Source organism: Scyliorhinus torazame, chromosome 3 (genome assembly GCF_047496885.1).
Source record: "Scyliorhinus torazame isolate Kashiwa2021f chromosome 3, sScyTor2.1, whole genome shotgun sequence".
NCBI classification, from domain to species: Eukaryota; Metazoa; Chordata; class Chondrichthyes; order Carcharhiniformes; family Scyliorhinidae; genus Scyliorhinus; species Scyliorhinus torazame.
In genome coordinates, this window is record NC_092709.1 from 94,412,998 (window position 1) to 94,430,801 (window position 17,804).

At 45.8% G+C, this 17,804-nt stretch overlaps 1 protein-coding gene across 5 annotated transcripts in view; it reads left to right on the top strand.

Moving 5' to 3' along the window:
* Positions 1-17,804, top strand: part of LOC140408582 (protein transport protein Sec24B-like) — a 148,466-nt gene that overhangs the window by 31,470 nt on the left and 99,192 nt on the right. For 4 of the 5 annotated variants that reach the window (XM_072495992.1, XM_072495995.1, XM_072495993.1 and 1 more), the window contains exons 5-6: positions 3,062-3,157; positions 14,117-14,203. In XM_072495992.1, coding sequence (XP_072352093.1) covers positions 3,062-3,157; positions 14,117-14,203 — 183 coding nt within the window. The remainder of the gene's footprint in view (positions 1-3,061; positions 3,158-14,116; positions 14,204-17,804) is intronic. The other variant, XM_072495996.1, reaches the window with a different exon arrangement.

Sequence of the window (17,804 nt, forward strand, 5' to 3'; positions counted from 1 at the left end):
ATGCCCCGGCATCGGGCCCCTCCACTCCTTCAGGGAGACCCAGAATCCGAAGATTCTTCCTCCTCGACCTATTCTCCAGGTCCTCAAATTTTTCCTGCCACCTCTTGTGCAGCGACTCCACCTTCACCGCCAGGCCCAAGATCTCGTCTTCGTTCTCCGAGGCTTTTTGCTGCACCTCCCGTATCGCCGCCCCTTGGGCCTTCTGGGTCTCCACAAGCTTCTCAATCGCCACCTTCATTGGCGCCAGCATTTCTGTCTTCAGCTCCGCAAAGCAGCGTTTAAGGAACTCCTGCGTCCACGCTGCTTGGTCTCCACCCGCCACCATCTTGCTTTTCCTCCCTCGCACTTTCCGCTGCACCAGGATCACTTTCTTAACCGCTCCACACCTGGTCCAATCCATATAATGCCGGGGGAACCTTGCTGTCATCTTCCCACACTGGGAGCCGTCGAACAATTCCCGTTGGGGCCCCTCTGAAGAGCCCAAAAGTCCATTCCCGGCGGGAGCTGCCGAACGTGCGACCTACCTAGGCATAGTCGCAACCGGAAGTCCCCAGAGTTGGGCATTATTGAGGGTCAGTCTGTCTGACATTCTGCTCAATGTCAGACAGACTGAACAGTTTCTCGTCATTACTTTTTCCAGGCCTCTAATGACTTTGAATACATTTATCGGATCTCCTCCCAGCCTTATTTTCTCCGCAAACAGCCCTAACGTCTCCAATGTATCTTCATAACTGATGTTCCTCATCTTTGGACAGTCTCATGAATCTTTTCTGCACTCCCTCTAATAGCTTCACATCTTCCTAAAGTGTGGCACCTAAGATGATTGTGATACTCTAGCTGAGGCTGAACTGGTGTATTACACAAGGTCAACATAACCTCCTTGTTCTTGTACTCTATCCTTGCTCGTGTAGTCTATGCCACTCCTAATGAAGCCCAGCATACTGCATGTTTTATTTATTTTTTAAATAAATTTAGAGTAGCCAATTCTTTTTTGTTTCCAATTAAGCGGCAATTTAGCATGGCCAATCCACCTACCCTGCACATCTTTGGGTTGTGGGGGTGAGATCCACGAGACACGGGGAGAATGTGCAAGCTCCACACGCTCAGTGACCCAGGGCTGGGATCGAACCCGGGTCCTCTGTGCCGTGAGACAGTAGTGCTATCCATCGTGCCCCTCCATACTGCATGTTTTATTAACCGCGCTCTCAACCTGTCCCCTCATCTTCAAAGGTGTATGTACAAAAAGTGTTTAACAACCATTCCCACCCAGAAAAACAGTCCAGATACTAAATTAATTTGTTCAACAAACACTTCAGATAATGTTCTACTTTCTCATCAACTGGCAGGAATGCCATTTCATGAGCGCGCCCCAAGCTATTGATTTTGTCTAAAATGGAAAACTTTCCTATCCCTGGATGAAAACAAGTTGACTTCTTTAGTGGTAGGTTGCAATAAACAACACTGAGGTAAGAGTGATCTTTAGTGCTTTGACTGTGCTTATCTCTTCATAATGAATGCCTTGGGCAGCATGGGTAGCACAGTGGTTAGCACATTGCTTCAACTCGCCAGGCTCCCAGTTCAATTCCCGGCTTGGGTCATTGTCTATGTGGAGTCTGCCGTTCTCCCCGTGTCTGCGTGGGTTTCCTCCGGGTGCTCCGGTTTCCTCCCACAAGTCCCATAAAACGTGCTGTTAGGTGAATTGGACATTCTGAATTATCCCTCTGTGTACCCGAACAGGCATCGTAGTGTGGTGACTAGGTGCTTTTCACAGTAACATCATTGCAGCGTTAATGTAAGCCTACTTGTGACAATAAATATTATTAATGATGTAGGACCTTGGCATCCTAATCTGCTCCTGTGTTTGGTAGCATATTATTGGACCTTTCTGTAGTCAGCTGTGCTGCATAAGATGCCCGTTGAGTGTAGATGAATATTAGATAAGCATTTTGTTTGTGGCTTGCAAAAATTGTTTGCAGAACTTGAAGACTATCCTTGTATAACTCCAAGAAGCAAACATATAAGACCATAAGACATAGGAGCGGAAGTAAGGCCATTCGGCCCATCGAGTCCACTCCACCATTCAATCATGGCTGATTTCAACTCCATTTACCCGCTCTCTCTCCATAGCCCTTAATTCCTCGAGAAATCAAGAATTTATCAACTTCTGTCTTAAAGACACTCGACGTCCCAGCCTCCACCGCCCTCTGTGGCAATGAATTCCACAGACCCACCACTCTCTGGCTGAAGAAATATCAGGGTGGTTTGACATGCACAGGGCTTCTTGAAACATAAGGAGGCATGCTGGGGCCCAAATAGCCATCTAAGCTCCATTAGTAGGGTGTATCATGTACCCAAACTTCCTAGTAGTCCTGCAACAAATCGCCAGTATTTGTCCAATTTCTTGGTGTCCATAAGGGTTCCAGCCTGTGGAAAGATTTACATTTTACAGTTTATGGTGTTAAGGAGGCACATGGTTTTCAATGCTCATTGAGATTGTGTACGCAAGATAGAATTGTTCATTTAGGTCAAATGCTAAATAGGTGGATTTGGAGCATTTGTCACTTGTCAGAAACTATCACCTTTCACTCTGGTATCAGAGATTGCTTTTAATTCTGCTGTTTAATGTTCAACCCTGTAAAATTTCAGTTGTTAAAGGTGCCATAAATATACTGTGTTCTTCTGCATCGTCCTGTTGAAAACTAAGATTCCCTCTGCAATACATTGTGGATATTGATGAAGGTGACCCTGTAAGTAGGTAACCATGCATTTCTTCCACAAACCTGTTTCTTGAGTACATTTGATTGGAAAATAATTATGAACCCAACTGTTAGTTGTCTTTGTTCGCCTTTTACCCATCATCCCTTACTCCCTTACATTTGACGGGCTGCTTTTGTTTTGAATGCACTTTTTGTTGGATTGTGTGAACTGGTCATTCATTAACTACTTGTTTTGTATCTTATTAACTTGCTCATCTGTCTTGTACTTTTATTGAATGATTTGCAATGAGTGATTCTTATTCTTTGCTTAATTTTTATCTTGTTTTGTGCTTTCCACTTTACAGGCATGCACTATGGATATGTTGCTAATAATCAAGTTAATTCAGCACCGAGTCCCTTGTCATCAACTTCAGATGATGAGGATGATGATGATGAAGCAGGTGTGCTTTATGTTTTAACAGATGTCCTATATGTTGCATGTGCTGAATTCATTTGCTGTAAATCATTGATTAATACTTACAGAATTTTAATGACTGCAAAGGCCACATTCGTTATTACTTCAAGGAGCAATATCTTCTGCATTGAATAAATAATGGTGATCAAGTACAGTTTATTAAGGTACAATATGTATGAGAATCGAAGTAAGTTGTAGCTCTGAGTAGAAGGGGTTTATCAGGTACTAAATCAAGGTACCATAATCAGAGAGTGGTTTGTGTTGTATGAAGTGATTTTATTTCTCCGTAAAATACTGATCCTTCTTTGTAGGGTGAACATCCTATGGTTTTCAGGTTTTTGGAATGAGAATAATTCATATGGAAGTAATTTTTCCAATAGAGAACTTGGGAATTTGTAAGGCACTTCACCACACCTCTCACAACATCCCAAAGTGCTCTTTATTGAATGGGTTGGTTTAAGGAACCATTGTGACATGCGGCAGCCCAGTGTTTGCACAACTATGGTCCACAAACAGCATTAAGTTGAATGAGAAGATAATCTGTTTTGCTGGTATTGACTGAGGGGTGAATATTAACCAAAATAACAGGAAAACTCTGCTTTGAATAAGGCCATGCGATCGTTAAGATTAATTTGAACAAAAAGCTGGGGCCTTGGGTTAATGCCTCAAACAAAGCACAGCACTCCTGACAATGTGGCATTGCTTCAGAACTGCACTTACATACTACATTAGATTATTTGTTCACTTACTGAAGTGGATCCTGAACCCACATGGCATGAAGTAACAGGAACCTATGGGTGGGCCAGGAGGTGATGCAGTATTTAACATTAGCTACTTGAGTACAGACATAGAGTAGCTTGAATTTAGAAAAAAGTGTAGAGATCGAGAAATAAAGACCAGGTCTGGTTGCAATGCTAAGTAAATTAAAAATAGAGAGCAATGAGATTGACGGTGCATAAGACAGACTCTGTTTTGGGAAAATAAACTTCTGCATAAGCAACTTGAGCTGGGATAATGAAAGTAATCCAAAATACGCCCTAAACCATTGCTCAGACCATGAGCAATTTAACATTTTCTTTTGGAGATCAGTGCCGATACTACTGTACTTGTCATGTGTATTCATTCATTCTGCAGATTTTCAATTTAATTGATACAGTGTTATAGCTTTTATAAACTGATACTCAATTGGTGGCCATAACTTGCAGTCTTTCCAAATTTAACTTTACTGGAAATGATTTATAGCGTCATTATTGAGTTTCAGTTCCATACTAGTAAACCCCTTTATTTTTTATCTTGCATTCTTTATTTCGCATGTTTCGGTGAAAAGTAATTTTATTCTCATTTTTCAAATTTTATATATAAACAATAAAATAATAAACAAACCCCCGAAACTCTTCTCTCCCCCCCCCCCCCCCCCCCCCAAACTCCGTGCTGCACAACCCCACAACAGAGAGACATCCCTCGCCTTGTTCCCCCTTGCCCCCACCTAACAGGTAACCGTGACCAGCTCTTTGAAGTACAGAATAAACGTCTGCCACCTCTGGTAGAACCCCTCAATTGCCACCCTCCCGGTGTCCTTGAGATATAAAAATTCCGTAAGATCTCCCAGCCACACTGAGGCACTGGGTGGAGAAGCTGACCTCCACTTCAGCAGCACCCGCCTTTGAGCAATCAATCAGTGAAATGAAGGCCAGAATGTCAGCCCCCCCCAGTCTGCAGCTCTGGCAGCTCGAACAACCCAAATATAGCCCCTAGGGGACAGGGCTTCAGCTCAATTTGTAGAATTGCCGACATGGTGCTGAAGAAGGAGGCCCAGAACCCCACGAGCTTCAGACACAACCAGAACATGTGCATATGATTAGCCAGGCCCCTCCACACCGTACGCACTCCACTTCCACACCTGCAAATAACCTGCTCATCCTGGATTTGGTCAAATGGGCCCTGTGCACTACCTTCAACTGTGTCAACCATAACCTTGCACATGATGTTGCATTCACCATATTGCTGGGGACGAAACAACTATGTTTAAAAGCGCCTCAAATTCAACGACAACTGCCGCCCCTTCACCAACCCCGTCTCATCTTCCCCAATAACTTGAGGGTGACATTCATTCAGCCTCAATGCTGGAATCTTGGCCAAAATCTTGGCATCCACATTTAGTAAAGAAATCAGGCGGTACAATCCACACTCCACCAGGTCTTTATCATTCCTTAACAGAAGCGGGATGGATGCTTGCATCATTGTCTCTGGAAGAGACCTCCACGATAACAAATCCTCAATCATCTCCACCAATAACGGCACTAGTCGATCAGCAAACATTTTGTAAAATTCCAGCGGGAACCCATCCAACCTTGGTGCCTTTCCCGGCTGCATGTGCTCAATCGCTGCCAGGTGCCCTCCACCCCAATGGCTACTCCAGCCCTTCACGGTCCTTTTTCTCTACCTTAGGACACTCCAACCCCTCCAGAAATTCCCGCATAACCGACTCATCCCCTGGTGGCCCCGACCTGCAGAGGTTCTTGTAAAATACCTCGAATGTCCAGTTAACTTTACCCGACGCCGACACAAGTACCCCAGCTGAATCCCGAATCTGGACAGTCTCTTGGGAGGCTGCTTGCTGCCTCAACTGACCGGCCAGGAGGCGAATGGCCTTCTCCCATATTCGTATGTTACCCCCTCGAGCGCCGCAACTGGTGCACCGCCTTAACAGTGGCCAATAGATCAAATTGCATCTGCAACTTCTTTCTAATATTCAAATGCTCTGGGGTGGGATCACTCGAGCACCTTTGACCACCTCTGAGATCACATCTACCAACTGTTGGCTGCTTTTCCCTCGCCTCCCTATCCACCTGCGCCTTGTGCAAGATTATCTCCCTGCACCACCGCTTTCAGGGCCTCCCACAGCACTGAGGGTGACACCTCCCCATTCTTGTTAAACTCCACATACTCCGAAATCACCCTGGACATTTTCACATAAAATCCCAAACCTGCTAACAGCCCCATATCCAAACTCTATACTGGCTGCTGGGCCAGCCCCACCTCCAAAACCACATTCACCAGGTGCAGAGTGTGGACCTGAAATCACTTATCGCGGAATATTCCGCTTTCCTCACCCTTGGCAGAAGAGACCTCTCCCCATCACAAAAAAGTTGATGCCCAAGTACACATTGTGCACTGGAGAGAAAAAAGGGAATTCTCTGCCGTCGGGCCACAAAAACCACCATGGATCCAATCCACCCTTCATGAATGCCGCCAGTACCTTCGCTACCCCCAATGTCACCGGCTTAGACCAATCCAACTCGAGTCAGAACGCAATTCAAATCGCCCCCAAAATCAGCTGGTGTGTGTCCATATCTGCGGCTGGATTCTCCAAAAATGGGGCTATGTCCCCTCGCCGGTATAAAAATGCTGGTGTTTCACTCTTGACTTTCCTTAAAAAATTCAAGAGTGATTCACTTACTTGCAACGGGGCTGGCAGGGCCCCGGAGCGCTTCTCGCAGCTCTGGCTGCGGATACGGGCCCCCCGCACGTCCAGTCAGGAGTCTGCGCATGCGCACGGTGGCGGCTTGCACCTTGGCGGATTCGGACTGCAGACTGACAATGTAGGCCACCCCGAGATTGCGCCTACCCGTGGATCCGAGCCGCCTGATCGCTGCCCCCTACCCATGTGCACGATCCCCCCGCCCCCCACCAGGGCGGCCGCGGACAGAGCGCAGCCGCCACCCGAGGTTCCCAACCGGCAATGCGTGGTCAGAACCACGCTGTTGGGAACTCAGCAGTTTTGTCCGGAGAATCGCCTCTGTCAGTGGCCCCCCAACCACACCGTGCAATCTGCGCATGTGCGATTCTCCGGGGACCAGAGAATCGCGGGAGCGGGCCGGGCACGATTCCCGAGTAAACATCAAATCTCCGCCCCCACACTAAAAATGATTTTGCCCCCCCCCAACCCAGGGGCTCTGCTATCAAAGCCCGAGTGGAGCACCTAGGTCACCCAACCCTTCCAAACCTAATCTGATCCTTCACCTGCTGGTGGGTCTCCTGCAAAAGCACCACATTGGCCCTCAAACTCTTCATGGAACATAGAACATAGAAAATACAGCACAGAACAGGCCCTTCGGCCCACGATGTTGTGCCGAACCTTTGTCCTAGATTAATCATAGATTATCATTGAATTTACAGTGCAGAAGGAGGCCATTCGGCCCTTTGAGTCTGCACCGGCTCTTGGAAAGAGCACCCTACCCAAACTCAACACCTTCACCCAACACCAAGGGCAATTTGGACATTAAGGGTAATTTATCATTGGCCAATTTACCTAACCTGCACATCTTTGGATTGTGGGAGGAAACCGGAGCACCCGGAGGAAACCCACGCAGACACTGGGAGGACGCGCAGACTCCGCACAGACAGCGACCCAAGCCGGAATCGAACCTGGGACCCTGGAGCTGTGAAGCATTGTGCTATCCACAATGCTACCGTGCTGCCCTTAAGAACAAATAAATCTACACTATATCGTTTTACCGTTATCCATGTACCTATCCAATAGCTGCTTGAAGGTCCCTAATGTTTCCGACTCAACTACTTCCACAGGCAGTGCATTCCATGCCCCCACTACTCTCTGGGTAAAGAACCTACCTCTGATATCCCTCCTATATCTTCCACCTTTCACCTTAAATTTATGTCCCCTTGTAATGGTTTGTTCCACCCGGGGAAAAAGTCTCTGACTGTCTACTCTATCTATTCCCCTGATCATCTTATAAACCTCTATCAAGTCGCCCCTCATCCTTCTCCGTTCTAATGAGAAAAGGCCTAGCACCCTCAACCTTTCCTCGTAAGACCTACTCTCCATTCCAGGCAACATCCTGGTAAATCTTCTTTGCACCTTTTCCAAAGCTTCCACATCCTTCCTAAAATGAGGCGACCAGAACTGTACACAGTACTCCAAATGTGGCCTTACCAAAGTTTTGTACAGCTGCATCATCACCTCACGGCTCTTAAATTCAATCCCTCTGTTAATGAACGCGAGCACACCATAGGCCTTCTTCACAGCTCTATCCACTTGAGTGGCAACTTTCAAAGATGTATGAACATAGACCCCAAGATCTCTCTGCTCCTCCACATTGCCAAGAACTCTACCGTTAACCCTGTATTCCGCATTCATATTTGTCCTTCCAAAATGGACAACCTCACACTTTTCAGGGTTAAACTCCATCTGCCACTTCTCAGCCCAGCTCTGCATCCTATCTATGTCTCTTTGCAGCCGACAACAGCCCTCCTTACTATCCACAACTCCACCAATCTTCGTATCATCTGCAAATTTACTGACCCACCCTTCAACTCCCTCATCCAAGTCATTAATGAAAATCACAAACAGCAGAGGACCCAGAACTGATCCCTGCGGTACGCCACTGGTAACTGGGATCCAGGCTGAATATTTGCCATCCACCACCACTCTCTGACTTCTATCGGTTAGCCAGTTCGTTATCCAACTGGCCAAATTTCCCACTATCCCATGCCTCCTTCAAATGCAAAAAAAACCATGGTGTCTTCACCGGGCCTCCAAACACCCTCACATTCCACGTAACCAATCAAACTGAGGGTCTCTTTCCCCCTCCACTTGAAGTCGGCCCGATTCACCCGTAGTAATCGATGAGCTTGATGGTGGGGCAGGGAGTACCTGACCTCTCCATCAACTTTAGAAGCATCGCCTCGAAATATTCAGCCGGCCTCGGACCCTCTTTCCAATATTCCTTTTTGCACCTTTTGACATCCTCACCCAAACGACTCTCAAATGGGACAAATTTGTCCACCAATTGTCCCCCAAGAAACGGATAAAAGAAGCAAAAAAACAAGGACTCTAGCGGGAGCTAACATACGCGTGAACTCCTTCTACATGTCGCCACCGGAAGTTTATCCTTTATTTCACATGTTATCATCATGTTGCTACCAATGGTGACGACTGGAAAAGCATTTTTACTGTTCAGTTGGACTTGATACTTCATGAATACAGCAGTAAAATAAATGATTTTGTAATCATTATGTTCACTAAGTGATAAAAATAAAGGCAGTTTACACCATCACTACTCCCATGCCTTGTTGCTATCATCGACAGAATGACTGGAGTTATGCTAATATTGTCCTCCGTGCAGAATTTTGCAATCATGTTTTGAACATATTCCTGGATTACAATTTCTGATGCTTTTACATCACTACTTAAAATAAAAATTAACTATAATTTAAAATAAAAAATAAAATTAGACCTCGAGTGAAATGAAATGCCGCATAAATGTTATTTAATTTGTCTGTTCAAATATTTTTGACTTCTTTATGATGAGGTGGGAAAGCAGTTTTATTACTGAAACGGATTCTCATCAGTATCCTGATTTCCACTTGCCACGTTTGACGCAGTGACCAGAGTACAAGTAGTCTGTGATCTGAAGAAATCAAACAAGATTTTATGCTTATTTGTATTTTCTTAAATGATAGTCTTTTCTTCTCTCTTCCTTTCCCAATCATATCCTGTGCCCTGTTAAAGTCGGTGACTCAGGCTGAGCCTGATGGTATTTCACCCAAAAGGCCAGGCTTTTTTCTGTGCCATATGAATTGCAGGGGCAATTGGACATCTGTGCATGCACAGTATTAAATAGAGTCAGTTGCATAATGATGGAAGCCCATCTGAATTTTTTTCTCTACTTGGCTCTGGAAGACTAAGATCCATTGTGGATCTCCCATACGATCTTTGCTGTAATTGACAAAATCCAAACCTAGTAAGACATTGAGCCTGCTTACTTCCTAGCCTGTGTTGCCCGACAAAAGGATACCAGGGTAGATGGGCTTATTTCTTTTTGTAGCTGTTTCCCAAGTTGTAAGGAAACTTTGATAGTTAACTACTCTCTTTTATGATGGTCAGTAGTTTGAAAGGTCATTAAACCAGAGGGTGGAAGTGTTGTTCTGAAAATTTGAGCTGTAGCCTCAACCACCCATTTTAACTCATACTCTTGAAGTCTTGTTGCCAGAGCACAGCCTCACCAAATTTGCCAATGTATTGTACCAGCTGTCTACCAGACCGTCTGATTTTTTTTCACTATGTTTAGCTATTTATGTTAGCAATAGGGGCATCTTGGAAGTTAGAAATGTTGCTGAGCATTAACATTTACATTTGCCTGGTTCCGGGGGGGGGGGCGCACAGAGTCTTGTTCTACGCAGACGACCTGCTCCTGTATGTATCGGACCCAGTAGAGGGGATGGAAGAAATCAGGAGGATTCTGGGGGAATTTGGCCGGTTTTCGGGATATAAACTAAATATGGGGAAAAGTGAGATGTTTGCGGTCCAGGCGAGGGGACTGGGGGAACTGCCGTTTAGAGTGGTAGGGGGAGGCTTTGGGTTTCTAGGCATCCAAGTGGCGCGGGAATGGGAACGACTGCACAAGCTAAATCTGGTCCGACGAGTAGACCAAATGATTTTTGGAGGTGGGACATGCTCCCGCTGTCACTAGCCGGGAGGGTGCAGACGGTGAAGATGACGGTCCTCCCGAGATTCCTGTTTGTGTTCCAGTGTCTCCCCATCTTTATCACGTGGTCCTTTTTTAAACGGGTCACCAAAGTGATCACTGGCTTTGTATGGGCGGGCAAGACCCCGCGAATAAGGAGGGGGATGCTTGAGCAGAGCCGGGGAGAAGTCGGGCTGGCGCTACCAAACTTCAGTAACTACTATTGGGCGGCAAATATAGCCATGATCAGGAAGTGGGTGGTGGGGGAGGGTCGGCATGGGAGCGTATGGAGGCAGCTTCATGTAAGGGCACCAGCTTAGGGGCATTGATAACGGCGCCTCTGCCATTCCCGCCGGCACGGTATTCCACCAGCCCCGTGGTGGTGGCGGCCCCGAGAGCCTGGGGGCAATGGAGGAGGCACGTGGGAGCAGAGCGAGCATCGGTTTGGTCTCCAATTTGTAATAATTACCGGTTTGTCCCGAGAAGGATGGACGGGGTGTTCTGGAGATGGCAGAGAGTAGGGATTGAGTGGATGAGGGATATGTTTATCGAGGGGAGCTTTCCTAGCCTGAGGGAGCTGGAGGAGCTATTTGGATTGGCATGGGGAAACAAATTCAAGTACCTGCAGGTGCGGGACTTCCTATGCAGGCAGGTTTCAACCTTCCCGCTCGTACCACCAAGGGGGATACAGGACAGGGTAGTGTCCAGAGGGTGGGTGGGAGAAGGGAGGGTCTCTGACATTTACAAGGAACTTATGGGGTCAGTGGAGATGCAGGCTGGGGAGTTGAAGCGCAAGTGGGAAGAGAATTTGGGAGGAGAGATAGAGGATGGTCTATGGGCGGATGCGTTGAGTAGAGTTCACGCTTCCACAACATGTGCCAGGCTCAGCCTGATACAATTCAAGGTCGTTCACCGGACTCGCATGACAGTGGCCCGGATGAGCAGGTTCTTTGGTGTAGAAGATAGGTGTGCAAAGTGTGCAGGACGACCAGCAAACCATGTCCATATGTTCTGGACATGTCCAAAGCTTGGGGGATTCTGGCAGGGGTTTGCAGATGTCATGTCCACGGTGTTAAAAACAATGGTGGCACTGAGTCCAGAAGTGGCGATTCTCGTGGTTCGGAAGATCCAGGAATCCAGGAGGGGAAAGAGGCAGACGTCCTGGCCTTTGCTTCCTTGGTAGCCCGGGGATGGATATTATTAGCTTGGAGGGACTCCAAGCCCCTGAAGTCAGAGACCGGACATGGCTAGCTTTCTCTGTTTGGAGAAAATCAAGTTCGCCTTGAGAGTGCCAATGTTAGGGTTCGTCCGGAGGTGGCAACCGTTCGTCGACTTCTTTACGGGAAATTAATCGTCAGCAGAAGGGGGGGGGGGGGGGGAAGAGATTAGTTTAGCTTTGAGTAGGGGGTTTATAGATTCATGTAGATTGTTTATTATGTTGTTCTCAATAAAATGTTTATTTTTTTTAAAAAACATTTACAATCGCCTAAGTCACTTGACCCACTTGGACAGATGGTGTAAATCGCTGGTTCCAACTGAATCCAAGTGATGAATTAATTTATTTTATTTACACTGATATCGTCCTTCAACACAGAAAGAAAATATCAATGAAGGGGGTATAATCTTTTTCTGGATGATAATGTAGGTAGAAGTATTGTCTAAGATACTCTGAAGACTGAATTCTACAAGCACATTTTTCTCTCTGTCGGTACTATCTCAAAAAATATGTCCTGGGCCATTTAGCAGTTGATTAGATGGCTAACGTGATTCAGACTGAGGTAGAACTGCCTCCTCATCCTTTCCCTGAGAATGGAAGGCCATGGCAAACCACTGACCAAACTACCAAGAGAAAGACTCCAGATGAAGCATCAGCAGACAGTGGACCAACGGCCTGGCAGATTATGGAGCATCGCGGAGTGCCTGGAATTTGCTGGGTCGGGCGCGTTAATGATATGCCAACGCCATTTACTGTGCAATTTACATGCCCATGCCGGCGTGCGGCATGAAACGCGTTCACGCCACTGTCGAGGTACCGGCTGACACACGATCGCATTTCCCCATTCCGTTGGCACTGGATGGAGAATCCCGTCCATGATCTCTAATTTGAATCACAATCACAGCGAATCTGGGAGTAGGGCTGTAATTTTTTATTTTTTATTTAGAGTACCCAATTATTTATTTATTTTTCCAATTAAGGGGCAATTTAGCGTGGCCAATCCACCTAACCTGCACATCTTTGGGTTGTGGGGGTGAAACCCACGCAGACACGGGGAGAATGTGCAAACTCCACACGGACAGTGACCCAGGGCCAGGATTCGAACGCGGGTCCTCAGTGCTGTAGGCAGCAATGCTAACCACTGTGCCACGTGCCGCCCTGTAGGGCTATAATCTAAACAATTCAGTTAAGCTTATGTGTCCATTTTTCTAATTGTATTTGAGTGGAGATCTTCTTACCAATTATCTACTGTTTTTCCACCTTCTGTCTTAGAATGTGAAAAGTTATTGACTTTTCACTCTTGATAACTCTCTATGGAACCTTGCTGGAAAGTGCATGTTATGAGACTTAGCTGTGTTACACCCCATGGTGGACACTCCATCTGTGTTGAATGCCACAAGACAAAATATGCGAGAGCTGCTTACGCCCATGATACAAAACTGCAGCACCAATTCTTAACTTTCAGCTGATTTAATGTGAAAGAAGAACATATTCCTGGGGGAGAAGGCAACCTTGATAGAAATCATTAATGTAACTGATGACCGTAGGTGTCTAAAATAACCACCTCCAAGTTAAATTATTAGTTGTAATATGTAAAATGTTATCATTAACCTAAAATGACTTGGCTATCGAGGTTAGAAAAACCTAGCTGTATAAAAGATTATAATTTCTAATTTTTTGTAATTTTGAAAGAAAAGATGAATTTCATATTTTGCTTTTTAGTCCAGCAAACCAATATTTAATCCTGTAACTTGCATTTAAATGACGTTACCTGAGATAAATAATCATTACAATAATATGGGCAGTTAGGTTTTGTGTAACATTTTCAGTTCCTTGTAGACGAGAATATTTACAGCGGCGTATACCAAATTGTTTTTCAGTAGTTCAATTATATACTGGAGTTATTTTTTAAAGTAAGTTCAGAAACTGCTTTATTAGCTTCCATTTTCTTACTGTACAAAGTATTTTGAAGATCTGATAACATAGGAAAATATACTATGAACCTCAACAATTTGCTTAGTTTTCCTGTGCCGCACACATTTTATTAACTGAAAATAAAATGTCATTTGTTCCGATGAGCAAATGGTGAGTTGTTACTTTGTGAAAACCAAGGTGTTGGGTATAAAGTTCCATTTATATTTTAAACATTCATTTGAATTCCAGCCTTGCATGGGCTTTTTTTTTTTGGTGAATGTGTGACTTTCTGTGAACATGTAACATGTTTTGAATATTCTATTCCTAGGTGTGGACTCTTCCTCTTCCTCATCATCATCCACTAACACTTCACTTCCGAACAACTATGATGCTTTGGAAGGTGGAAGCTGCCAAGGTAACTACTTATTATGATTTGCAACGAGTGGTATATGTATAAAATTCAGAGAACTTTGCTGTTTTTCAGACCTAATCTTCCTGCACTTTCATCTAACGCATTCATTGCTTGTGGTTAGCTGTCACCTCTTTATTAGTGTTTAAAAACGCTTTTCAACTTTTTAAATAAAATAAATTTAACTCAAACTATTGATATTAGTGCTGGACGTTTGCCAATTTTGAACCCTCAGAGGAGGTTCATGTATGATTAAATGCGGAGGTCAACTCCAATCTCCGGAGTGACCACTGATGAAGGGTATGACAGTTTCCCATTTTCTACCGCAGCCATGAGGTTGCCTTGAATTGATTGCCAATTCAGAACAACTATGTGGCAGTTCTGTCACCTTCGAGCCCAATTGAACAATGGAGGCTTTGAGAATGCGAGAACTCATTTTGTGGAAGCATTTTTGTTGTCTCATGTTGAGTGTTAAATTGGATGCTTAACTTGCAATTTTTAAAAACATTATTGAGAAAATGTTTTCAGTATAACACTGCAAAACTATTCTACACAACAAATACAATTCCAGACTCAATCACCGCCCCCCACACACCAAAAAAAAACAACCAAGGCAAATCGAAACAAAACCAGAACCACCCCCCCCCCCCCCCCCCCCCAACATCTGAAGGTGACTAGTTCCCTGAAATAGGAAATGAAAGGCTGCCATCTCGAGTAGAATCCTTCTGCCAACCCCCTCGTGATATAATAATAATCTTTATTAGTGTCACAAGAAGGCTACATTAACACTGCATTGAAGCTTCTGTGAAAATCCTCTAGTTGCCACACTGGAGGAACCACGCCCGGGTCCCTGGCGCTGTGAAGAGACAGTGCTAACCACTGTGCTACGGTGCCGCCCATATTCTTGAGCTTTTTGAAGTGCAAAAACCGCATAAAATCACTCAACCAAGACAAAACCGGAGCCTTCCACCCAAACAGAACTTGGCTTCAGGCTATTATCTAGGCAAAGGCAAGAGCATCCACGATCGCCACCATCTTCAGCTCTGGCGAGTCCGAGACCCCAAAGATAGCCACCAACGGGCAAGGCTCCAACTAAATTCCAAGAACCCCTGACATGGTGCTGAATAACGAAAACCCCAAAACTCCCAAGTTTAGGCAAGACCAGAACATATGCGTGTGATTCGCCAGACCACGTGAACAATGTTTGCACCTATCCTGTACTTCCAGAAATAACCCACTCACCTGTGCCATGGTCAGATGTGCCCTATGCACCATTTTGAACTTACTAGAGCTGAGCCCAACACATGAAGAGATGGAGTTGCCCTGTGTAGAGCCCCCCGCCACCCGACCCAGCTCCCTCTCCCGCTTCCTTTTTACCTCATCCAATGGAGCTTGCTCCGTTGATAATCTTTATTAGTGCCACAAGTAGGCTTACATTAGCACTGCAATGAAGTTACTGTGAAAATCCCCTAGCTGCCACTAGACCTGTTCGGGTACACTGAGGGAGAATTCAGAATGCCAATTCCCCTAACAAGCACACGTCTTTTGAGACTTTTATGTTGTCCCCATGTCTGCGTGGGTTTCCTCCTCCAAGTCCCGAAAGACGTACTGTTAGGTAATTTGGACATTCTGAATTCTCCCTCTGTGTGCCCGAACAGGCGCCGCAATGTGGCAACTAGGGGCTTTTCACAGTAACTTCATTGCAGTGCTAATGTAAGCCAACATGTGACAATAAAGATTTTTATTTTTCTTTATTATTTGTTGTGGGAGGAAACCCACGCAGACACAGGGAGAACGTACAGACCACACAGACAGTGACCCAAGCGGGAATCGAAACTGGAACCCTGGCACTGTGAAGCAACAGTGCTAACTACTGTGCTACCGTGCCGCCATACATACCTCCCGTTTGGATCTATCAAAATCTTAGTTGCCCAAAAAGACAGTCGCTTATTAATCAACATCGCAGTCCCCCGGGCCCTACTGTCAAATCCCAAATTAAATATCTGCCTCACCCAGCCGTTCCGTGACCTTGTCTGATCTTTGATCCGCAAATGGGTCTCCTGCACCAGCGCCACATCAGCCTTCAAACATCTAAGGTACGCAGGCACCCTAGATCTTTTTACAGGACCATTCAATCCCCTCACATTCCAAGTGACCAGCTGAATACTCCTCAGCCCCCCCCCACCCCCCCAGACCCAGAGTCAGCCATTTCCACCCTCTGAGGAGTCCAGCAACTATTAATAGAGAGGCGACACCAGGCCCACCCAAGGTGGCTGCCAAATCCCCCATCAAAACAGAACAAAGAAAAGTTTATAGCCACCATCCGAACTCTAACCTCCCCCCTCTCCATCCCCTCCAATCAATGCCACACGCTAATAGTCCAGTAAACAACGACCCCCCCCCCCCGAAAACCAGACCCGTGCTTTAAAAACCTCTCCATACTATGAGCTACTGATACCCCCATTCCTCCGCTCCCATTAACTAACTATATAGCTAGCAGGACGGCCCTCACACAGAGTAATAAACATAATTTAAAAAAACATAACGCCATTGAGCACCCTGTCCAAATCCAACTTTAATTGTTCCAGGAAAAAAAGAAAGAAACAAGAACCACCCATCCCACAAAACCCACAGTAAAAAATCGAAGTATAAAACTCCCAATAAACATGCCACCAAATCCCAAAAATCACAGCCCCCATCCCAGTCTGACATCTCCCAGCCAATATATTTCACAGTTATCTCCATCCCAGTTCATTCTTCGGCACAAATGCCTATCGCTCCTCTGGAGTCTCGAAGTAATAATCTTTCGATTCATAAGTCACTCTGAGTCGCGCCGGGTAAACCATGCCAAATTGAATATTGTTCCAATACAACCCGACCTTGGCTTTGTTGAATTCTGCACGCCTCTTAGCCAGCTCCGCTCCAACATCCTGGTAGATCCTCACAACGTAGTCCTCCCACCTGGAATCTCAATCTATTGTCCACCGCAGAATTCTTTCCCTTTCTTGATGACTGTGAAAGCGCACAATGATCGCACGCAGTGACTCACCAGCACAGTGCTTGTGCACCAACGGCCTGTGGGCCGATCCAGCTCTGGAGGGGATGCTCCACCATCTTCCAAAACAACTGTGGCATAAACATTGTTGGGTTTGTACCCACCAAGTCCTCCGCCAACCAAATACCCCTCCAGTCCTGCCTTCTGGAGCAATTTTCCAAATAATCACCTTGGCCCTTGACGACTTGTCACCAGCCACCTGCACCATCTCCACTTCCAGGTCACTTTGCCTTAAAAGGCCCACCTCCTTTAGCTCTATGCCCAGCGCCTTTACTAGTTCATCCATTTTTGCCAAGGCCGCTCGAATAGTGAACATTGTACCCTCAGTTGCTCTCTCGTGGTCCTCCGAGACCTCCCAACATAGTTTCTTACGTTCCCCCGCCAGAGAGCCTGTAAGCATCTCAGCGGTTAGTGGAGTGGCCACCGGCACTGTAGAATCCTCCGCCATTTTCTTACAGACAAAGCTCTTGAAGCCTCAAGTCCAATGGCGATTCCTTATTTTTCTACTGCCTAGTTTTGTATTTATTTGTCATTCCATTGACGTGGTATACT